Below are 24351 nucleotides of genomic sequence, written 5' to 3'. Positions count from 1 at the left end.
ATTCACAACTACCAGTTCCAGACTTCTCATGATTTTAAACACCTCTATCATATCCCCCCTCAGCTGTCTCTTCTCCAAGCTGAACAACCTTAACCTCTTCAGCCTTTCCTCATAGGGGAGCTGTTCCATCCCCTTTATCATTTTGGTTGTCCTTCTCCATCGCAAATAGATCTTTTTTGAGATGCGGCGACCAGAATTGTACACAGTATTCAAGGTGCGGACTCACCATGGAGCGATATAGAGGCATTATGACATTTTCCGTTCTATTAACCATTCCCTTCCTAATAATTCCTAACATTCTGTTTGCTTTTTTGACTGCTGCAGCACACTGAGCCGACGATTTTATAGTATTATCCACTATGATGCCTAGATCTTTTTCCTTTGTGGTAGCTCCTAATATGGAACCTAACATCGTGTAACTACAGCAAGGGTTATTTTTCCCTATATGCAACACCTTGCACTTGTCCACATTAAATTTCATCTACCATTTGGATGCCCAATCTTCCAGTCTTGCAAGGTCCTCCTGTAATGTATCACAGTCTGCTTGTGATTTAACTACTCTGAATAATTTTGTATCATCTGCAAATTTGATAACCTCACTCGTCATATTCCTTTCCAGTTGATATATATATATATATATATACAAGCCGTAAAGCCCGTTAAAACGGGCTACATCCCTCTGTCTCTCACCTCCCCCTCATTCTCTCTCCCCTCACTCTTCACCACCCCCCTCCCCCACCCACTCCTCTCCACCCTCCCTCTCCCTCAGTCCCTCCCTCCCTCTCTCCCCCCTCTCCCTCACTCCCTCCCTCCCACTCACTCAGTCCCCCCTCTCCCTCCCTCCCACTCACTCAGTCCCCCCTCTCCCTCCCACTCACTCAGTCCCCCTCTCCCTCCCTCCCACTCAGTCCCTCCCTTCACCCGCCTCCATTTCCTTCCGACGCCGTACTCGCGACTCCTCGCAGCCCACACCCACCTCCATTTCCTCCCGGCGCCGTAAGCGCGACTTCCCGCAACCCTCACCCGGCTCCATTAACTCCTCCCGCTCCTGCCGGCAGATCTCGGGGGGGGGTGTCACTCCCGCGCGCGCGGCAGTGACCCCCCCCCCCCCCCCCCCCCGAGATCTGCCGGCAGATCTGGGGAGGAGAAGTAGTGGCACCGCGCGCGGCGCCGCTACTTCTCCTCCCGCTCCTGCCGGCAGATCTCGGGGGGGGCGCGGGAGTGACACCCCCCCCCCCCCCCGAGATCTGCCGGCAGATCTGGGGAGGAGAAGTAGCGGCACCGCGCGCGCGCGCGCGCGGCGCCGCTACTTCTCCTCCCACTCCTGCGGCCCCACTGCCATTTTTTTTTTTCTGACCGACGTCCTTGCCCGCACATGCGCAGTAGAGCTGTGCTCTACTGCGCATTTGCGGGCCGTCGGTCACAGGCCATTTATAAGGTACATATTGAAAAGCACCGGTCCAAGTACAGATCCCTGAGGCACTCCACTGTTTACCCTTTTCCTCTGAGCTCAATCTGGTGCTACTAAAAGAACGGTGTTGGCCTGACTCGCAATCTTCTAGGCCAGCCTGCCCATCAGAGGCCAAGGCAGAAATTCATAGAGCAGGGAGCCGCATGACCACTCCTTAACGAGAGCATCCATGCCCATCGCTTTTGGGTCCCGCCTGCAACTGAAGCAGCATGAAACCTTTGGGTTGTTGAAGGTCACCAACAGGTCTAGATCCGGTAGGCCCCGGTGGTTCCGGAAGAGCTGAAAGGCCTCGTCTGCCAGCTCTCATTCTACTGGGTCCAAGTTTCTCCTGTTGAGGAAATCGGCTCTGCTATTGCCCTTTCTGGCAATGTGAGAGGCAGATATGCTTAGAAAATACTGCTCCTCACACACCAGAAGTGCATTTATCTCCTGCGATACCTGCTAACTCTTGGTTCCACCATAATGACTGATGTAAGCCACCATCGTTGCATTGTTGAACATTAACCAGACCGCCCGAGCCTCTATACACTCAGCGAACCTGAGGTATGTTAACAGAACCACTAGTGTCTCCAGTCCATTGATGTTCCACTGCCGCTCTGCTGCATTCCAGTGCTCTTGTACCATCAACTCCAGACAGTGAGCCCACTCAGCCCCAAAGGCTTGCATCTGTCATGAGTACGATCCAATCTGGCATCTTCAGGGAAAATTCCCTTCCTGAGATGATCTGCCTGTAACCACCAGTTCAACTGAAATCTCACCTCTAACAGGAGGATTAGCCTCTCCGCATAGTTCTGTGACTGCGGACTCCAAAATTATGTGCATATCTGCCCTTGCCCAGGGAAGCACTTATAATGCGGCAGCCATCAACCCCAGGACCTGCAGATAAGACCACATGGTCAGACGAACAGAATTCCGCTGGGATCGAACTCTCACAATCAAAGTGTGGATTCGAGCCCCCAGCAAAAATACTCTGCCTTGTCTTGTATTGAATCGAACTCCAGGATCTAAGACAATGCAAATGGCACTTGGCCAGATTCACCACCCAGCCTAGTTCCTGTAGCAAGGAAACCACCCTGCGGGAAGCGTGAAGACACTTTTCTACGGTCTTGGCTCTAATCAACCAGTCATTCAGATAAGGGTGTACTAGAATGCTCTCCTTGTGGAGAGCCACCGCTACCACCACATGACCTTGGAAAAGATCCTGGGTGCTGTGGTTAGCCTGAAAGGCAAGGTTTGAAATTGAAAATGACAATCCATAATAGCAAACCAGAGGAACCACTGATAGTCCCGACAGATGGAGATATGCCTCCATCAGATCCAGAGACACGAGATACCCCCCTGTTTGTTCTGCTATTATGACAGAGCACAACATTTCGATTTGGAAACGCATGACTCGTAAATGTTGGTTGACTCCCTTGAGATCCAGAATGGGCCTTTCCTCCTTGGGCACGACAAAATAAATGAAATAACGGCCTGTATTTTGCTGCGATTTGGGAATGGGAATCACCGCTTTCAGGTTCAACAGCCTTTGTATCATTGCTTCCACGTCTACCCTCATCTGAGGTAAGTTGCATGGAGAGACCATAGACATATGGAGGAATGCGAATAAATTCTAGAGCTTAGCCATCCCGAACTACTTCGGGAACCCATTGATCTGAAGTAATCTGGAACCATCTGTGATAAAAACGGGATTGGCGGCCCCCTATCTCCTGCACCAATAGGTTAACCCACAAACATTTATATTTATTTTATTTATTTAAACAGTTTTATATATCGTTGCACGGAATAATCCATCTCAATGGTTCACAATAAAAAACAATATATAAAATAGAAAGAAAAATGGGAAAATACACTTTTTTATAATAAAAAAATATATGTAACTATCTAAAATTTTAAAACTATAAAATACCAAGGTATTGGGAACTCTGAGGGGCTCCAGTTACAGAGCCTGCAAGCTTTCATGGCCCTCGGGCGAAAGGACTGAGACCTGCGGAAGGGAAGGACCTCTGGGAAGGACCTCCCTATAAGGCCCAAAACACCAGTAGTCTCAAGAGAGGCCTTTGGCCCAAAAAGATCAGCAATGGGTTTTTTGTCCTCTGGCAATCGAAGGACCTGGGTTTCCCCCCCATTTCCTTGCCATTTTTTCCAATTCACAGCTAAACAAAAGCGAGCCCTTAAATGGAGAAATTACCTGATAATTTCGTTTTCCTTACTGTAGATAGATGGACTCAGGACCACTCTTTCTCAGTCAAGCCCTCTCAATGGCCAAACCGTAAGAGAGAATTGAGCTGGGACCTCGTGGAGTATCGGACCTTATTGTAGCAGGTCTCTGTGTGGAGGCAGTGGTAGGGGGTTCCCTGCCAGTAGTCTTCTCATATCTGCGTACCACGGTCTTCTTGGCCAGTCCGGGTCCACCAGAAGAACTAGTCCCCTATGTACCTGTATTTTGTGAATGATTGTGCCCAGCAGGGACCAGGGCGGGAAGGCGTATGAAGGAGCCCCCAGTGGCCAGGTCTGTACCATGGCATTGATCCCTGGGACTGAGGTTCCCACCTGCGGCTGACGTACCTGGGTACTTGGGCATTGGACCAGTTTGCTAGAAGGTCCATGTCCGGTGCCCCCCACCGGTTCACTATCATTTGGAACGTTGTGGACGACAGCTTCCATTCTCCCGGGTCTAGGCTTTCTCTGCTGAGGTAATCCGCTGTGATGTTGTCTTTCCCGGCGATGTGGACGGCGGAGATCTCCTGGAGATTTGCTTCCGCCCACACCCTTAGGGGATCTATTTCCAGGGACAACTATTGGCTTCTGGGTCCCCCCTGTCGGATGATGTAGGCCACTGTTGTGGCGTTGTCCGACATCACGCTGACCGCTTTGTCTCGAAGTCTGTGAGCGAACCACAGTCGGGCTAGTCTGACTGCCCGTGCTTCTAGGCAACTGATGTTCCACCCCGCCTCTTCTGTGTTCCACTGCCCTTGGGCGGTTAACTCCTCGCAGTGTGCACCCCATCCTCGTACACTGGCATCTGTGGTGAGCAGGGTCCAAGTTGGGGAGGATAGCCTTGTTCCCGGCTCAAGTGGCTGACCTGCAGCCACCACCGTAGCTGGGTCCGGACCCTGCCCAGGAGTGATAGACATACGGTATAGTTCTGGGACAGTGGGCTCCACCATGACAGAAGTGAGCGCTGTAGGGGTCTCCTTAGGGCTCGTGCCCATGGCACTACTTCCAGTGTGGATGCCATCAGCCCGAGGACTTGCAGGTAATCCCATGCTGTGGGACGAGGTTCGCTCAGCAGGATTTGTAATCAGTTCCACAGTTTTGATCTCCTTGTGGGGGTCAGGCTGACCTTGTCTTCTCTGGTGTCGAATCAGACTCCTAGGTATTCCAGCGACTGTGAGGGCTGTAGCGAACTTTTGTTTGTGTTGATCACCCATCCTAGGCTCTCCAGTAGAGTTCTGACTTTGTTGGTTGCTTGGTGGCTTTCCTCTGGTGATTTTGCTCTGATCATCCAACTGTCTAGGTAAGGATGTACGAGGACTCCTTCCTTCCTCAGTGTTGCCACCACCACCACTATCACCTTGGTGAACATCCGGGTTGCTGTGGATAACCCGAAGGGTAGGGCCCAGAACTGGTAGTGACGGTCCAGGACTTTGAAGCGTAGATAGCGCTGGTGTTCCTGATGAATTGGGATGTGTAGGTAGGCCTCCGAAAGATCCAGGGATGTGAGAAACTCTCCCGGTTGTATTGCCCTTATTACGGATCGTAGGGTTTCCATGCGGAAGCGGGGAATCCTCAGGTTGCGGTTGACCGACTTGAGGTCCAGGATGGGCCTGAACGTTCCCTCTTTCTTGGGGACGATAAAATTAATGGAATAATGTCCAGTATTTATTTCTTGTGGAGGCACTGGGGTTATGGCCTTGAGGGCCAGCAGTCTGGACAGTGTAGCCTCCACTGCCGTCCTCTTGGAGAGGTCGTGGCAGGGAGACTCCATGAACTTATCCGGAGGGGTTCGCAGAAAATCCAGGTAGTACCCCTCCCGAATGATGGCTAGGACCCACTTGTCTGAAGTTATCTCGACCCATCTGTAGTAGAATAGGGCTAGTCTGCACCCTATGGCTTCTTCCCTTGGACGGGTCGGCTGAATCTCATTATAGGGTACGGCTGGGGCCTGTACCCGAGCTGGTTCCCCTCTTGTTGTGCTTGTTCCGAAAGGACTGGTTCCTGCCTGTAAGGCGGGGTGCTTGATAGTTGCTTCTGTATGGATTAAAGTGCTGTGAACTTCTGCCCCTGGAGGATCTGGAGAAGGGTCGCTGATTTCTCTTCATCCTATCCTCCGGCAGGCGCAGCAATGGAGACTCGCCCCATTTGTTGGCCAGTTTCTCTAGCTCGCTGCAGAACAGGAGGGCTCCTTTGAAGAGCATCCTTGTATGGCGAATCTTGGAAGATGCGTCGGCCGACCAGCTTCGGAGCCAGAGTTGTCTCCTGGCAGCCACCGCTGATGACACTCCTCTGGCCGCTGTGTGCACCAGGTTGGAAGCAGTGTCCGCAAGGGATGATACCGCTGGTTCCATAACTTCTCCAGGGGTGTTGTTCCTGGTCTGAGATAAGCAGGCACGAGTCACTACGGTGCAGCAGGCCGCTATTTGTAGGGACATAGCGGCCACGTCAAAAGACTGCTTAAGGATGGATTCCAGACGTCGGTCATGTGCATCTTTGAGCGCTGCTCCTCCCTCCACTGGGATAGTAGTGTGCTTCAAGACCGCGCAGACCATGGCATCAACTCTTGGACATGCGAGAAGGTCTTTGGTTGCCGGGTCCAGGGGGTACATGGCTGCCAAAGCTCGTCCACCTTTGAATGTGGACTCTGGAGCACTCCATTCCAGGTCAATTAGTTATTGGACGGCTTGTAACAGAGGGAAATGACGGGAGGTCTGGCGGAGGCCCTCCAGTAGGGGATTTGGCTTAGGCTCCCCCGAAGTACCTGGGCCCGGGATAGCGAGCTCCCTCAGGCTGTGGGTGACCAGGTCAGGTAGCTCGTCCTTAGTGAAGAAGCATCTCATGGTTCGGTGAGGCTCTGTCACCGGGGGGAGTTCCCCCTCTTCTAGGGGCTCAGCTTCCTCTTCAGAGTTGTCCGTGTCCCCAAAGGTGGAGCTTCTGGGCGGTGGAAACTTTTGCCTAGGTCTCGAGGGGCCTGGGACATAAAGGTCTTCTGGCAGAGAATGTGGCTGATCAGCCAGAGGTTCAGTTTGCATTTGAACTAAGGTGTGTATCCCTTTGAAGAACTCCACCCATGAGATAGAAGCTGGATCCAAGCTGAGGGGCGCTGGTTCACTGGGTGTCCACGTCTGAGGGGGTGTCCCACTGTGATTTGCTAGGTCCGGGGTACCCACTGAGGAGCTATTACTCAGTCCTGGGTGGGACTGGCCCTGGGCTGGATCTCCCAGGGCCTCCTCGCACCGAGTGCACAGGGCGTTGGCCTCCTCGCTTTGTGCAGCTCTCATATGGCATGCTGGCCAGAGGCCTTGAGCCTTTATCCCTGTTTCTGGTGGTGCCATGGCTGTCGGCGCGTAAACCCTTATGCGCTCCGGTGCGCCTAAGACATACGTGTGGGTTGTGCGCGGAGATGCACCCAAGTCGTGGTTATGTGCCCAGCTCGATAGGCATGCGGAGCGCATATATCTTGTGCGCCCAGCCCTTGTGCGTATAACTTATGAGCACAAGGATTATGTGCGTATAAGTCTATGGGCACATGTAAATTGTGCGCTCAGGGCGAACAGAGCAGCGAATAGGGCCAAGATGGCGACGGCGACCACGCGGGCAATATGGCGACCACCTCGGAGGGTCTTTACGTGGGTAGACCCTTGGAAATAACCGGAGCCTGGCCCTGCTAGGGTGGATCAACCCGGTGGCACTGTCTCAGCCGGTGACCTGTGTTCCTCCTCGATCCTCGAAGACCGGATTCAAGTAGAAGATTTCTACCTTACCTTGTCTTCGGCGCTTCCCGGTTTCGTTCCGGACGGTCTCCGGCTGTGGGGGGAGAGGGCAAATACCTTCACCGCCGCGCTCGAGGGTACACCCGCTGCCTCTCAGCCGCGCCCAAGGATCGGGGGCTAGGTCCACGCTGCAAAACGGCCGCCGATCCGAGGCTAACCTCCGAGGGACCACGGAAATCACCTCAGGAATCTCAACTGGGGGAGGGACACAAAGGTATCACCGCAGGAGAGCAGAGCTCGTCTTCAGAGGTAGGTTCTTTTCCCTTAATTTTGGTTTTCTTCTTTGAGTTGGATCTAACACTGCGAGAGCGTGCAGATAGTCCCTAACTGCTATGGAGACGGAAAATACTGAAGAGCTGCACCTCCTGCAGGGGTATATGTACTAGGGGCTGACGTCAGATTGAAATCTGATCCGTCTCCAACTGCTATCAGGAGTACACTATACCCATTGGTCCTGAGTCCATCTGCTACATGCTAGGAAAGGGCAGTTTGCTAAGACTGAACTTTGAAATAGTATCCACTGATCAGTTGCATAGCCACAGCTGACGCCCTGGCTGCAATAATCGAAGCAGTTCCTCTGGTGGCTGTGCGAACTAAGTCATAGCCCCATCAGCTAAGAAGGTTGCCCCCAGTTCCACCATAGATCCAAGATCAGACATAGTGCTACCAGATTCTTGACAAAGACACAAGGTAGCCTAAGCTACCAAGGAACAACAAGAAGCAACTTGTAAATTCATCATCACCAGATCAAAGACTTCTTTTAGAAAAATCTCAATCCTTCTATCCTGAGCATCTTTCAGTGCCACACCTCTCTCTACCGGGATGGTGGTACATTACATGATGAGCACTCTTAGCACATGGATCTACTGTAGTAGGTACTGCTGATTCAGAAGACTAGCCCTTTAAAAGTCTGCAATCCCTGGAAGAATTCTTTTTTTTTTTTTGTAATTGTATGTTTATTAACAGTAAAACCAATACACACCGCAGAGAAAACAGCAAGTATTGCAGTCTAATACAAAAACAAACTAACCCATTGTATGTAAAACCAGCAACCAACACTGCAATGAACTTATAGTCTGCATCCCTAATATCTTGCATATCCCCCATTGGGTTCCACCAAGTATTTCCTCCCCTCCCCCTTATACCTCATAGCAATAATAACAACATAAACAGATTATAATCAAGTAAAACAAAAGAAAAATACAATAAAGCAATAGGTAAAATAAAATAGTAAAAATAAAGACCCTTCCCCCCTCCACCCCTATCCATCCCCCACTCCCTTTCCCACTATCATGTTCCCATGGAGCAGTGTGAGTCAGAATCAGACCATTGCGTATATAAGTGCCATACTTTGCCCAATTTAGCCAATTTGTCTCTTCGAATAGCCGTCAAATATTCCATATAATAAATCCATTTCAATCTGCGCAAAATGTCAGACAGAGAGGGTGCTCTAGAATCCTTCCATCTCAGGGCTATTTCCCCTCTTACCGCATGCGCCACTGCCCGAAGCAATAGGCTATGCGCATGCTGGTCTTGGGATACTGGAATATGTAACAATACTTCTTTTGGGTGCAAGGCGACAGGCAGACCCACCAAACCCCCAAACCATTGTTCCACCTGGTCCCATAGAGACCGTATCACCGGGCAGGACCACCACATGTGATAAAAGTTTCCCTCCAAGCCACAGTTCCTCCAACACAAGGAATCCTTTCGAAGCCCCATCTTATGCAGTTTATAAGGAGTTATATACCAACGGAATAACAGCTTATAACCGTTTTCTACCATAGAAGCCGCCGTGGAGGACCGTCCCACCACAGAAAAGCAAGTTTCCCACTCATCTTCTGACAGTGTTCCCCCCAGGTCTTTTTCCCAAGCCTTTATATGGCTCGGCTTACTCAACAGCGCTCCATTTAATAAGGAATACAACTTAGAGATCACTCCCCTGATCAAATGTGCTTGTGTACAATAGCCCTCCAGTAACGTTTTCCCCCGTAGCATATCTGGACGCACCTGTTTAGAAAGTAGGAAATGACTCACTTGTAGGTAAGCATAATACTGAGCGGTTCCCAGACGAAACAGAGTCTGAATCTCTTCCCAGGACCGAACCCCCTGATCATACCACAATTGCCCCAAAGTCATTAAACCCTTACTCCTCCAAAATTGAAAGGTGCTCTCCGCCCACCCACCTAAGAAAGTCCTACAACCTCGTATGGTAGTGGAATGAAGAAATTTCCGATTCCCTATAAGCTGTGTCCTCCATCTCCACCATAGCAACATGGTGACATAAGTACAGGGGGATTTAAGATCCAAATCAGCGGGGATAGACTCCAACCCCCAAAACCAGTCTTCAGGGCTAGCACCCTTTAGTAAATATCGTTCTAAACGTACCCACTGCTTAACATCCTTATAATTATGGAAGTCCACCATTGCGCGAAGTTGAGAAGCAATATAGTATTTGAGGAAATTTGGGACCCCCAGTCCCCCATCACACCTGTGTTGATACAACACCGCGCGAGCTATTCTCGGCGGCCGTCGTTTCCAAATAAAAGAAAAAACTTTGACCTGCAGTTTTTTCAACACAAGAGCAGGTACCAAACATGGCAAAGTTTGAAACAGATATGCAATCCTGGGCAAAAAAGTAATCTTAAGAGCGGCGATTCTACCCATCCAAGTGAGAGTAAGTCTATCCCAGGCTTGCAGGTCCAGCTCCAGCTTTTTAATCAACGGCACATAATTTAGCTGGTACAACTCCCTGTATTCTGGCCCAAGATATACCCCTAAATATTTCACTGATCTAGAGGCCCATACAAAGGGAAACTGGGCTTTGAGTTGAGCGAGCAAAGATGGTGCTACGACAATGGGCAGGATCTCCGACTTATCTTTATTAACCTTAAACCCGGATACCTTACCATATGCCTCTAAAATAGGTAATAGGCCTGCTAGAGAATGTACGGGGTCCGCCAGTGTAAACAGCACATCATCTGCATAAAGCGCTAGCTTATAAATATCCTCCCCAATGGGGATCCCCTGGACCTCCTCCGCGGCCCGAATTCTGGAGGCCAATGGTTCTAAACTCAATGCGAATAACAAGGGCGAGAGCGGGCAACCTTGACGGGTCCCCCGCTGCACCTCAAAATTCTCAGAGTATCCCCCATTTATTTTTATACATGCAGCCGGGGAACTATATAATTCTTGAACCCACGTGAGAAAACCTCCTCCCAACCCTACCTTGCGCAGCACCTGAAACAAGAAGGGCCAATGAACCCGGTCAAATGCTTTCTCAGCATCAATCCCAAATAACACCGAGGGTGTAGAGCTCTGTTTAGCACTATGTATAATATTGACCACTTTGCGGATATTATCACCCGCCATCCTACCAGGCATAAAGCCCGCTTGATCATCATGAACCAATAAAGGAATAACAAACTTTAAACGAGTGGCCAGAATTTTAGCTAACAATTTTAAATCAATGTTTATAAGGGAGATGGGTCTATAGGAGCTGCATAACAATGGGTCTTTCCCAGGCTTAGGAAGAATCGTTATGCCCGCCACATTAGCCGCTGGTAGCATATGCGCTCCTGACCCCAAGGCATTAAACATGGCCGCCAAAGGTCTGACTAACACGTCCTTATATTTTTTATAGAAAAGAGGAGTGAACCCATCCAACCCAGGAGCCTTTCCCGGTTTCAGCTCTGCGATTGCTGCCAACACTTCCGCGGAAGTAATAGCTTGACCCATACCCTCTGTCAGGGAGGCTTCCAAACACGGCAATGAGGTCCCATCTAAATATTCCCGGATACTATCCTCGAAGGCATCCTGTTCGCTAGAATATAAATGTGCAAAAAAATTATTGAATTGCGCTCTAATTTCCGTTCCCACCGTCGTCACTTCCCCCTCTGGAGTCTTAATCTTAGTGATCTGGCATTGTGCTGTTCTAGACTTCAAAGCATGAGCTAATCATTTCCCTGCCCTATTACCATGTTCATAATAGGTTTGTCGCGCCAAATCTAGCTGATGAGCTCTCTCAGCAGCATCAAGCTGTTGCAGCTGATACCGGAGGTCCCCGAGTTCCCGTAACAAGGCTTTAGAAGGGGTTGCTTTATGAGCCGCTTCCACTGTTCTAAGTTTATCTCTCAAAATATTGCATTGTCTAGCCTTTTCCTTTTTCCTGTATGAGGCAATAGCAATTAACTTGCCCCTGATGACTGCCTTCAGACAATCCCAGATCACCACTGGCGTAGACTCCCCTGTGTCATTTAATGTTAAATATTCTTGTATGGCGGTTCGAATATCTTGTTCTGCCTGTTTTTCTTTAATAATAGAGTCGTTCAACCGCCAAAACCGACGACCAATATCGGAGCCGATAGTACGAAAGGACTACCATATAGGGGCATGGTCAGACCATGTAATTTGACCTATACCTGTATCTGCCGTGTCCCCCACCAAGGAAGAATCCACAAACAGATAATCAATTCTGGTGTATACCTCATGCGCTTTTGAGAAATAAGAGTAATCCCGTGCCGTGGGATTATGTTCCCGCCATACATCCACTAGGCGCCATTTTGCAATAAAGGTATGAAAGGCTCTGCTATCCACTGAGGCATAATGGCATACTCCTGTGGAGCAGTCCGTTCGCGGGTCGCACACCAAGTTAAAATCCCCCCCTAGAATCATCCGCCCACAGGATGTAAGGAGTAATTGATCATCTATGCGCTGAATAGTATCCCTCTGCATTTTGGTAGGGTTATAGACATTTACCAAAGTATACAATATCTGATGAAAATATATGGACACTATTATAAAACGTCCCTCTGGGTCCCGAAACACTGAGTTTATTTGCCCCACCAAATCTCTGGAGATCAATATCCCAACCCCATTGTATTTAAAGTTTGGAGTACTCGCAGCTAGAAGTACCATCGGGAACCCCGCATGATTCAGTAAATTCTCATAACGTCTACGCAAATGCGTCTCCTGAAGAAATATAATATCTGCCTTCATCCGAAGCGCATCTTTAAATAAACTATGACGCTTGGCTGGATGGTTAAGGCCTTTCACATTCATGGACACTATTTTAATAGTTGACATTATCATATCTAACCACGCCCCCTCCCCCTCTTTCTGAAGTATTCTCCCCTTCCTGCCTGACCCTAGATAACTCCACACTGGGACTTAATGAGCATCCCCCCCCTGCCACGAAGAAACCCACAAAACTAAAAACCCCCAAGAAACAAAAACCCCGGTCCCCCCCCTTCGCCCTCTTCCCCCCACACTCCCTGTATCCCCCACCCCCCTCCCCATCACAAGTTCCCTGCCAGTACAACATTGACAAGGGAATACTGAGGTGAAGTGCGTCTCCCACTCCCCTCCCAACATCCTTTCAAGCTATAAGAAAGAAACAGCGTAAAACCATACACACAAATGCAAACAAATAACTTTCTGTGAACTGAAAGCGACTATATCAGATTAAGAGCTGAATAACCTGTAGCCACTCACTCCATGTTTGCCCCCTCAGAGAACATGAGATTATGCATTCCCATCAGAGCCAAGGCACTCCTCTATCAATTATTACAATAACAGTTACCCGCCCAAATGGGCTGAAGTGCGAGGAGGACAGTTCAAGGAACTTTAGCCATGGAGCTGGCAGCCACAGTCAGATGAGAGTCAGAAGAGTTTCTGCGCAGACGAGAGTCCGAAGTCCCTTTGCGCTGCCACCGTGGTCGATCCGCAGCTACCGGTTTAGGTAATCCGTTTCTCATCTCCGGAAGGTGCAGGCCCTCCGCCGCCAAGACTGCAGCTGCAGCCGACGCCATCTTGATAAATCTCGTACGTCCATCCTTGGTAAAAGCAAGGCCCATGGGATATACCCATCGGTATCTCAGGTTGGCCTCCCGGAGAATCGCTGTTACAGGTTGAAATTCCCGTCGTCTTTGAAGCGTAGCCGCCGCCAAATCGTTGTATACCGTCACACTATGACCGTCCCAGCTGATGTTACCCATTTTGCGGGCTTGTTGCATTATGGCCTCCTTCAGTCTAAAACTATGGAGACATGCAATGATGTCTCTGGGAACATTTGTTCGTGTTGCCCCCAGGGACCGATGAGCTCTGTCCAATATAATATCGCCAGCCCTGGTCCCCTCTGACTCAGAGCTATTATTAAGGATAGTCTCACATATTTTCTGGACCACCTTTGTGGCATCAGCGTAATCTGCCGTGTCGGGGATACCTCTCACCCGAATATTTGCACGGCGAGAGCGATTCTCCAAGTCCTCCATTTTAAGTTGCATCTCCTCGTTCGCTTGTTGGAGCATCGCAACCTCCTTCCTAAGGGTCGATGTTTCCACCATTTGCCCCTCCACAATCCCTTCCACATCTTCCACACGCTTTCCAATATCTCCGATTTCAGAACGAAACTCTGTCAGCGCCGCCTGCATTTCTGAGCGCATGGACTTAATGTCGCTTTGTATTTCCCGAAACCAGAGTTGGAAATCCGATTTGGTAGGTTCGGACGCCTCTAAACTGTGTTGCTTATCTTTTCCGGCGGTCGCCTCCTCGATAGCCGGCAAATCAGCCTGCGGCCTGACGTCCGCCATTTCAGGAGCTCCCGAATCAGGCTCCTCACTCAAGGCCGCAAAACGGGAACCTCCCGGTTCGTAGGAGAAAGCTTTTAGATCCGCCGTTTTCCTCCTGGGATGCATCTGCAGGGATTTAGACAACCCCTAATGCTGTCCAGAATTAAAAATTCGCCGTTAGATAGCTTTTATTGCTGAATGCAGGATGCAGGATGAATGGGAACGGAGCTTTCGACTCAGACGTCCATGCTGCTGGGATGACGTCACTTCCCCCCCCCCTGGAAGAATTCTACCCAGGAAAAGGACCATCCATTCCAGGCCCCAAAGGCTCGAACCTGACATTGTGAGAGTTAGTGTCCACTGATGACTCTGTCCATGGACCGATCACGGGTGGGGACACCCCCATCATATCTCCCTTAGACCTACTCCCGTTAGACTGAGGAGATGGACCACTATCAGCAAAATCAGGAGGAGGTAAATCTCCCCAAGCATCCAAGCAGCACTCACTCAGGCTTATAGAAAGCTCTGACTGAATAGCCCTGATGTGGCATACAACACAAATGGATAATCGCTTTGGCTTCTTCGCCACAGAAGCCATGGTTGTAAACATGCAGACTGGCAAAGGCTCGCACCTAGATTACCCGTACGTATAAGCCGCACCCAAAATGACTAACCATACCAAGGGGAACGTGCAGAGAAGGGCAACCAAAATGATAAGGGGCGTGGAACGGCTGCCCTATGAGGAAAGGCTGTTCAGTTTGGAGAACAGATGACTGAGATAGGAAATGACAGAAGTCTAAAAAATCATAAAAGAACTTGAACAAGTTAAGGTAAACTGGTTATTTACTCTCTCAGATAATAGAAGAACTCCATGAAGTTAGCAAGTAGCTCATTTAAAACAAATCAAAGAAAATTATTTTTCACTCAATGCATAGTTAAGCTCTGGAATTCATTGCCAAGGGATGTGGTTACAGCAGTTAGTGTAACTGGGTTTAAAAAAGGTTTGGATAAGTTCCTACAAGAAAAATCCAGAAACTATTACAGTAATTAATAAACAATAGTAGCTTATGATTTATCCAATGTTTGGATACTTACCAGGTATTTGTGACTTGGATTGGCCACTGTAGGAAACAGGATACTGGGCTATCTTACTGGGATATCTTATGTTCTTATGGACACACAAAAATGTGCATACAAGTGGACACGCCTAGGCCGCTCATCCAACCAGACACCCAAACCAGGCGCAAGGGAACAATGCCTAAACTGGAAGCACAAGGTGTGCATCCAGAAGGATGAACGCCCAAACTGGACACACAAGCATGCAGCAAAAATGTGCAAAATCACCACGCAACCTACATGCCAAAAAGCCTGGGAGTGGGGCCTAGCCAAACAAGTGTTCAAGCCGCTGTGCCTGCACTACCTTCTCTCACAGAACTCCACAGAGACGTGAGTGGGACAGCTGAATGCCGAGGTAATAGACCCTTTCTCCTTTTCACTGTTTATTGATTTATTTTTTTTAAAGTAAAAAACTTTTACCTGAGCTCAGCCCCGGTATCGCCTCAGGAGGCAAGAAGTGCTACACAGACATGTCTGTCCGATATTTCAACTTCTTTCTTCTTTTTACTCAAAGGCAATCCTTCAAAGGGAAATGCATGGCCACCATCTGCTGAAGACGGGGAATACTGACGGGCTAATATCGGGGCGGGACTATGACCATGAACATCAGTTTTTCCTCTATCTGCTGGCAGAGGTACATAACCCACTCGTGGGAATTGCCCTGCCCTCACTAAAGAAATGGAAAAATTACTTACCTGATAATTTCGTTTTCCTTAGTGTAGACAGATGGACTCAGCACCAATGGGTATAGTGTACTCGTGCTAGCAGTTGGAGACGGATCAGATTTCAATCTGACGTCAGCACCTAGTACATATGCCCCTGCAGGAAGTGCAGATGCTCAGTATTCTTCCTTGCAAAGCATTATAGATATATGTGTGACTGACCGATTGATTGTAACGTTAACAATTTGATTAATTTTGATTAACTTGATTAACTCGAACTGGTTGATTGACTATAGCTGGAGACCGCCAGTATTCTCAACCGGAAAGCGTCGACACCCGGCAGGGTGGATGCCCTATGTAAAGGGAAACATGGCTTACCTTGATTTGATGACCAACCATGTATGACGGCAGCCGAGGGTGGGCTGCTGAGTCCATCTGTCTACACTAAGGAAAACGAAATTATCAGGTAAGTAATTTCTCCATTTCCTAGCGTGTAGCAGATGGACTCAGGACCAATGGGATGTATAAAAGCTACTCCCGAACTGGGTGGGAGGCTGCCCGAGGTCCGCTTAGGATTGCTCTTGCAAATGCTGTGTCCTCCTGAGCCTGGACATCCAGACGGTAGAATCTGGAAAAGGTATGGATGGAGGACCACGTTGCCGCCCTGCTGATCTCGGCAGGTGACAGCATTCTGGTTTCTGCCCAGGAAACCGCCTGTGCTCTGGTAGAATGGGCCTTGACCTGTAGAGGTGGTGATTTTCCCGCTTCTACATAGGCCGCCTTGATGACTTCCTTGATCCAGTGAGCAATGGTTGCCCGTGAGGCTGCTTCCCCTTGCTTCTTCCCGCTGTGAAGGCCGAACAGATGGTCCGTCTTTCGTACTGGTTCTGACATTTCCAGGTATCTGGATAGTAGTCTGCCGATGTCGAGATGGCGTAGAGACTGGCCTTCTTCCGACTTCTTCAAACCTTCCATCGTTGATAATGAGATGGTTTGGTTGAGGTGGAAGTGTGAGACCACTTTGGTGAGGAAGGAGGGGACCATGCGTAGATGGATGGTCCCCGGGGTGATTCTGAGAAATGGATCACGGCAGGACAGTGCTTGTAACTCTGAAATGCGGCGGGCCGAGCATACGGCCAGCAAGAACACCAACTTTAGGGTTAGTAGACGGAGAGACAGGCCTCGGAGGGGTCTGAAAGCGGGTCCCGCTAGGAATTCCAGGACGAGGTTAAGGTTCCACAGGGGCACTGGCCACTTCAGAGGTGGGCGAATATGTTTGACCCCTTTCAGGAATCGTGATATGTCTGGGTGCGCGGCTATGCTGTCGCCCTCGCTCCTGGGGCCGTAGCATGCCAGCGCTGCCATCTGTACCTTGATTGAGTTGAGGGACAGTCCCTTCTGAAGCCCATTCTGTAAGAATTCCAAAATTATGGGGACTGTAGAGGCATGTGGTTTGATGTTGTGATCTTCGCCCCAGGCCTCAAATACTCTCCAGATCCTTATGTATGTTAGCGATGTGGAGAACGTGCACGCTCGGAGAAGGGTATCTATTACTGCCCCCGAGTATCCCCTCTTCCTCAGTAGGGCCCTCTCAATGGCCAGACTGTAAGAGAGAATTGAGCTGGATCCTCGTGGAGAATGGGGCCCTGTTGTAGAAGGTCCCTGTGAGGGGGCAGGGGTAGTGGGTTCCCTGCCAGTAGTCTTCTCATGTCTGCGTATCAGGGTCTTCTTAGCCAGTCCGGGGCCACCAGAAGAACTAGACCTCTGTGTCGCTGAACCTTGTGAATGATTGCGCCCAGCAGGGGCCATGGGGGAAAGGCGTATAGAAGGGTCCCCAGTGGCCAGGTCTGTACCAGGGCGTCAATCACTTGTGACTGTGGATCTCGCCTGTGACTGAAGTATCTGGGTACTTGAGCGTTGGATCTGTTTGCTAGAAGATCCATGTCTGGAGTCCCCCACCGGTCCACTATCATCTTGAAGGCTGTGGTTGACAGCTTCCATTCTCCTGGGTTTAGACTTTCCCTGCTGAGGAAGTCTGCCGTGATGTTGTCCTTCCCGGCGATGTGGACGGCGGAGATGTCCTGGAGATTTGCTTCCACCCAGGTCATCAGGGGAGCTATTTCTAAGGATACCTGTTGGCTTCTGGTTCCGCCCTGCCTGTTGATGTAGGCCACCGTGGTGGCGTTGTCCGACATCACTCTGACCGCTTTGTGTCGAAGTCTGTGTGCAAATCGCAGGCAGGCTAACCTGACCTCCCGTGCCTCTAGGCGGTTGATGTTCCACCCCGACTCGTCTTTGTTCCACCGCCCTTGGGCGGTTAGCTCTTCGCAGTGTGCTCCCCATCCATGTAGGCTGGCATCTGTGGTGAGCAGGGTCCAGGTTCGGGAGGATAATCTTGATCCCCGGCTCATGTGGTTGGTCTGTAGGCACCCCCGTAGCTGGGTCCGGACTCTGGTCGGTAGAGGTAGATGTGCGGTGTAGTTCTGGGATTGTGGACTCCACCGTGATAGAAGTGAGCACTGCAAGGGTCTCAAGTGGGCTCGTGCCCATGGTACCACTTCCAATGTGGATGCCATTAGAAGGTAATCCCATGCTGTGGGACGGGTGGCGCTCAGCAGGGTCTGGAGTCGGTTCTGCAGCTTTGATCTCCTCGTGGGGGTCAGGCTGACCTTGTCCTCCTTGGTGTCGAATCGGACTCCTAAGTATTCCAGCGACTGCGATGGTTGTAGGGAGCTCTTGTTTGTGTTGACTACCCATCCTAGGCTTTCCAGTAGAGTTATGACTCTGTTGGTTGCTCGGTGGCTCTCCTCCGGTGATTTTGCTCTGATCAGCCAATCGTCCAGGTAGGGATGGACGAGGATTCCTTCCTTCCTGAGTGTCGCTGCTGCCACTACTATTACTTTGGTGAAGGTCCGCGGTGCAGTGGCTAACCCGAAGGGTAGTGCCCGGAATTGATAGTGATGATTCAGGACCTTGAAGCGTAAGTAGCGCTGGTGTTCCTGATGGATTGGGATGTGTAAGTAGGCTTCTGACAGATCCAGAGATGTGAGGTACTCTCCTGGCTGTATTGCCCGTATGACTGACCGCAGGGTTTCCATGCGAAATCTTGGGATCCTTAGGTGTCGGTTGACCGACTTGAGGTCCAGGATGGGCCTGAATGTACCCTCTTTCTTGGGTACGATGAAGTAAATGGAGTAATGCCCAGTATTTATTTCCCGTGCAGGCACTGGGGTTATGGCCTTTAGGGTCAGGAGCCTGGTCAGGGTAGCTTCCACTGCTGCCCTCTTGAGGGGGTCGTGGCAGGGGGATTCCACAAACTTGTCCGGAGGGGTTTGAAGGAAGTCCAGGTAATACCCTTCTCGGATGATGGCTAGGACCCACTTGTCCGAAGTTATCTCGACCCATCTGCGGTAAAATAGGGTTAGCCTGCCCCCTATGGCTTCCTCCCTTGGATGAGTCGGCTGAATCTCATTGTGGGGTGCGGCTGCGGCCTGAGCCCGAGCTGGCTCCCCTCTTGCTGGGTTTGTTCCGAAAGGACTGGTTCCTGCCCATGGGGCGGGGCGCTTGGTAGTTATTCCTGTAAGGGTTGAAGAACTGAGAGCTTCTGCCTCTGGTGGGCCTGGGGAAGGAACGCTGGTTTCTCTTCGACTTGTCTTCTGGTAGACGGGGTAATGGGGAGTCGCCCCACTTGTTAGCCAGTTTCTCTAGTTCGCTGCCGAACAGGAGGGAGCCCTTGAAGGGCATTCTTGTGAGGCGTGTCTTGGAGGAGGCGTCAGCCGACCAATTTCGCAGCCAGAGCTGCCTCCTGGCTGCCACTGTGGACGACACTCCTCTGGCTGCTGTGCGTACCAGATCGGAGGCCGCGTCAGTGAGGAATGATAGTGCTGATTCCATGTCCTCCCCCGGGGTGTTGTTCCTGGCTTGGGATAAACAGGAACATGTCACCACGGTGCAGCAGCTCGCAATCTGTAGAGACATGGCTGCCACCTCGAAGGCTTGTTTTAATATGGCTTCCAGGCGCCGTTCGTGTGCATCCTTGAGTGCCGCTCCTCCTTCCACTGGTATGGTGGTGCGCTTAGCGACCGAGCAAACTATGGTGTCTACCTTGGGGCACGCCAGAAGCTCCTTGGTTGCTGGGTCCAGGGGGTACATGGCCGCTAAGGCTCGACCCCCTTTGAATGAGGACTCCGGCGCGTTCCACTCCAGGTCAATTAGCTGTTGTGCCGCCTGTAGGAGGGGAAAATGGCGGGACGTCTGTCGCAGGCCCTCCAGCAGGGGGTTCATTCTAGGTTCCCCCGGGGTGCCTTGGTCCGGGATGGCCAGTTCCGATAGGCACTGAGATACCAAGTCCGGAAGTTCATCCTTTGAGAAGAAACATCTCATGGTTCGGTGCGGCTCTGTGCCAGAGGGGAGTTCACCCTCCTCCAGGGGTTCGACTTCCTCCTCGGAGAAATCCGTGTCCCCGTAGGTGGGGCTTCTGGATGGTGGGGGCCTGTGCCTAGGCCTCGAGGGTCCTGGGGCATGGTTGTCTGTTTCAGACTGCATCTTGACAAATGCGTGAATTCCCTTAAATAACTCCACCCAGGAGATTGAAGCTGGGTCTAAGTTGAGGGGCGCCGGATCCAGGGGGGTCCCCGTCTGGGGGATGGAAGCGCTGGGGCCTGCTAGGTCCGGGGTGCCTCCTGAGGAACTAGCACTGGGCCCTGGGTGGGACTGGCCCTGGCCTGGATCTCCCAGGGCCTCCTCACAGTGTGCGCATATGGCGTCTGCTTCCTCACTCTGTGCGGCTCTGATGTGGCATGCTGGGCAGAGGCCTTGAGCTCTTATGCGTATTTCTGGAGGGGTCGCTTCTGTGGACGCGAAAGTTCTTATGCGCTCCATTGCCTCTAACATATGCGCGCTGCTGTGCTCTAAGCCGTAAATAAGCGCCTTGCAAAGTGCGCGTGACTTATTCGCGGAAATTTTCAGTGTGCGCCTAAGGATATGCGCCGATATCGTGCGCCTATAATACGCGCCCAGCAATTGGCGCCTATGATACGCGCCCAACGGTCGGCGCCTATAATATGCACCTAGCTTAGAATATGCGCCCAACTATATTTGGGCGCTTGTAATATGCGCTCACTTAAACTTAAGCGCTTAGCTTAAGATGTGCGCTCGAACGGGCGGCGAACAATGCCAAGATGGCGATGGCGAGAGTGCGGGCAATATGGCGACCTCCCTGGAGGGTCTCCACGTGGGCAGACCTGTTCCTCCTCGATCCTCGGAGACCAGTTAATAGAAGATGTATGCCTTACCTTGCTTCAGTGCTTCCCGGTTTCGTCCCGGGCGGTCTCCGGCTGCGGGGGGAGAGGGTAAAACCTTCACCGCCGCGCTCAAGGGGGTGCACCCGCTGCCTCTAAGCCACGCCCGAACTCCTCTCACTGGGAGGCTAAGTCCGAGCCGCGATTCGGCTCTGGACCGAGGCTGCCTCTAAGCCGCGCCCGAACTCCTCTCACTCGGGGCCTAGGTCCCTGCCGTGATTCGGCCACAGGACCGAGGCTCTTACCTCCGAGGGACCATGGAAATCACCTCGGGAAACTCGACTGGGGGAGGGACCCGAGGGTATCACCGCAGGAGTGCGGGGCTCGTCTTCAGTAGGATTTATTCTTGAATTTGTTCTTTAAATTTGGTCTAACACTTGAAGAGCGTGCAGATAGCTCCTAACTGCTTTGGAGACGGAAAAATACTGAGCATCTGCACTTCCTGCAGGGGTATATGTACTAGGTGCTGACGTCAGATTGAAATCTGATCCGTCTCCAACTGCTAGCACGAGTACACTATACCCATTGGTCCTGAGGCCATCTGCTACATGCTAGGAAAAGGAAATTATCAAGTAGGTAGTAATGTTTTATTTCAGGCATCCCAGGACTGACTCTAAAATATCCCAGGTTAGAAAGCTGCAGCAGGGTTTGTACAGAGAGGGCAGGAAGTTGGGGACAATCTCCTACCTGAGCAGAAGCTCCCGCACGCATTTTCCTCTCTGCTTTTGCTTCTTTTAGGAGTGAAACTGAATTGGGGGCTCTATCGCTGGCTGGGGAATAGGTGAGTGTTTGCCTCTTAACTGCTGGGGGAAAGAAGGAACTGAAACTCGAAGGCTGCAGGACAGAAATCTCTTTTTCGCCTTCCTTGCTGGCTCTTCCCTTAGAAACAGAAAAGGCTCCTCCTCTTCCTGCCCGGTGCACATTGATGATGTCACGGAGGACGAAGTCTATTGTAAAAAAAAATGTACAAATTGTCCTGCCAATAAAGTTTCCTCGTTTTCTGCAATCCTGACAATGCTGGTAGGTCAGAAGTGAGTTTTGATCTCCTGCTGGGCTATCTCACTGCCCAGAGGGTCCAGATTCCAAGTAAAGGCTCCTTTGTGCCAGAAAAGTAATTTCTAGGGCAGAAACCTTGAATACAAGTAAACTGCTCAGTGGCCCCTCCCTGAAACTTCCTTAATATAGCAGTGCAAATAGTAAACATGAATATGTTTGCAAGCGTGAAAAATGTATCTGCAAATACTGAAGAATGATTCATAAGTTCAAGCAATGGGGACGGAATCATGAATGCATTCATTATGTGTTAGTCAACTGGATCAGAATGTTTTATTTCTTGTATTTTATTTTATTGTAATATGTTTTTATTGATTCAATGTATATAACATGTTTGTATGTACTATATGATTTTTTTATTGATCTAGTTTAATTTCTAAACTATTTTGATTTTAACTATAAAGGTAGTATAACAAGAAATAAAATAATAATAAAGCAACCCAATTGGGAATATGACTTAAGCGTGAATTGTTTTCTTGGAATAGTGCAATATGATTTGGATATAATTTTTCTCTAAGGAAGGTAAGTTGTGTGTTCCAAGCTGCTGAGGTTAATACACCATCTCTTTCTTTGCCATTAGAAAAACTTGTAGAGCTGTATCCAGTCTTAGCAAGAGATGACTAAACTTATACAAGCCCGGAACCATCGGGTGTGCAAACCATGCAATTACACAAGGCGGCACACCTGGTGGGGCGGTGTCAGGAGCAGGGAGAGGCCCATTCTGCTGGTGGACTGGATCCCACCGGCGGCTGAATAAGTGAACGCCCATAGTGCTGCCGGTGGTATTGGGTCCACCAGTGGCAAAAGAAGCAGCAGGCAGTGGTGTACCGGGGGCTAGACAGGGGGGCCAATGCCCCTGGGTGCAGGGCTAAAGAGAGGGACAGGGAGGCCTATGTGGCCACCGGTGGACCTCATCCCAGTGGCAGCAGCGCAAGGAAGCCTGTTACATTAAGTTCAACTTATCCCCAATAAGGATGTATTTAAATGCCAAGTGAAGGGATGAGATCTAAGGGGCAAGGTCTATGGATATTTGGACAGGGGGATGATCAGATAAAGTACAGGACAGGATTTTACTGTCCTTGACTCTCAGGTAAAAGTTGAGTGTGCACATAAAATAATCTATTCTATACATTTTGTGTCGAGGTGAATAAAAAGTGAAATCTTTCTCATCTGGGTGATGCTTACATGTCCAACAGACCAAGCACCTCAGTGATGTCCGGAAACTCACCCAAACCACCACCCCCTGTACTGAGGTGTGAAGTTTTCTCCAAACCAGGATCAGGGCATATGTTCCAGTCCCAATACAAAGATTTACAAACCCAAACTGGACCAATTGATCAGTTAACTTTTTGAAGAACCCCCTGTGATCATAATTAGGGCCATAAATATTAAGCAGGGTAATGACAGTGTCATAGAGAGAGCAGTCGAGTAAGAGAAATCTACCACCTGCATCAGAAAAAGATCTCGGCACCCGGAGAAGCAGAGATTAGCTATTAGAGTACAGACCCCTCTGCCTCATGAATTATAAGAAGCATGATAAACTTCACCTACTCAACCCAACTTCAAGTTCTCATGTTCAGGCTTAGTAAGGTAAGTTTCCTGTAACATCAAAATCTGAGCATTGGCAAGCCTGGTGAACTGCAGAATACGTTACGTTTAATGGGAGAGGAAATACTACAGACATTTAAAGAAATACAGTTAAATCCCTTACTCATTATCCCACTAAATAAAAAGAATATTGAGCAGAGTTACCCACGACATGAACCCCCATATGTTGGAGATACTGTTACGCTTGGGCTGTGTTCTGGTGTAGGGAACACCACCTTCTGGAGTGACTCCAGGTGGAGAGAGATAGGAATGGCTGGAAAGTCTCTGATGAGGGTGATAGAGGAGCAGAGTAAGGCTGGAAGCAGTGTCAGTGTTCAGGCTGGGTCAGGGCACACTAGTGGTAAGGCAGAGAGCCCGTAGGCCCACCACACACACGGCAGAGAAGGCCCATAGGCCCACACACACACAAAGGCAGAAGGGGCTAGAGCAGGGAGCCCAGACGAGCTCGATGCCAAAGCACCAATGGAACTGCTAAACAGGGTTATAAAGGAAAGTCTGGGATAAAGAGTAGACAGGAAGGAAGGAGTGGACCAGCCAGAAGAGCATGCTCGTGGGGGACCTCTGGTGGTGAGGCGGCTG

At 50.2% G+C, this 24351-nt stretch overlaps 1 protein-coding gene across 4 annotated transcripts in view; it reads right to left on the bottom strand.

Annotated features, from left to right (window-relative positions):
• Positions 1-24351, bottom strand: part of LOC115085947 (oocyte zinc finger protein XlCOF6-like) — a 1095473-nt gene that overhangs the window by 211442 nt on the left and 859680 nt on the right. Inside the window, exon 1 of one of the 4 annotated variants that reach the window (XM_029592505.1) lies at positions 21799-21984. The exons of the other annotated variants lie outside the window; for them this stretch is intronic. Within the exon in view, the coding sequence (XP_029448365.1) occupies positions 21799-21822 (24 nt within the window). The 5' untranslated portion in view covers positions 21823-21984. Of the gene's footprint in view, positions 1-21798; positions 21985-24351 lie in introns of those variants that run through there. 4 annotated transcript variants of the gene reach the window in all.

Source organism: Rhinatrema bivittatum, chromosome 2 (assembly GCF_901001135.1).
Source record: "Rhinatrema bivittatum chromosome 2, aRhiBiv1.1, whole genome shotgun sequence".
Taxonomy (NCBI): Eukaryota; Metazoa; Chordata; class Amphibia; order Gymnophiona; family Rhinatrematidae; genus Rhinatrema; species Rhinatrema bivittatum.
This window is presented reverse-complemented; position numbering and strand designations above follow the sequence as displayed.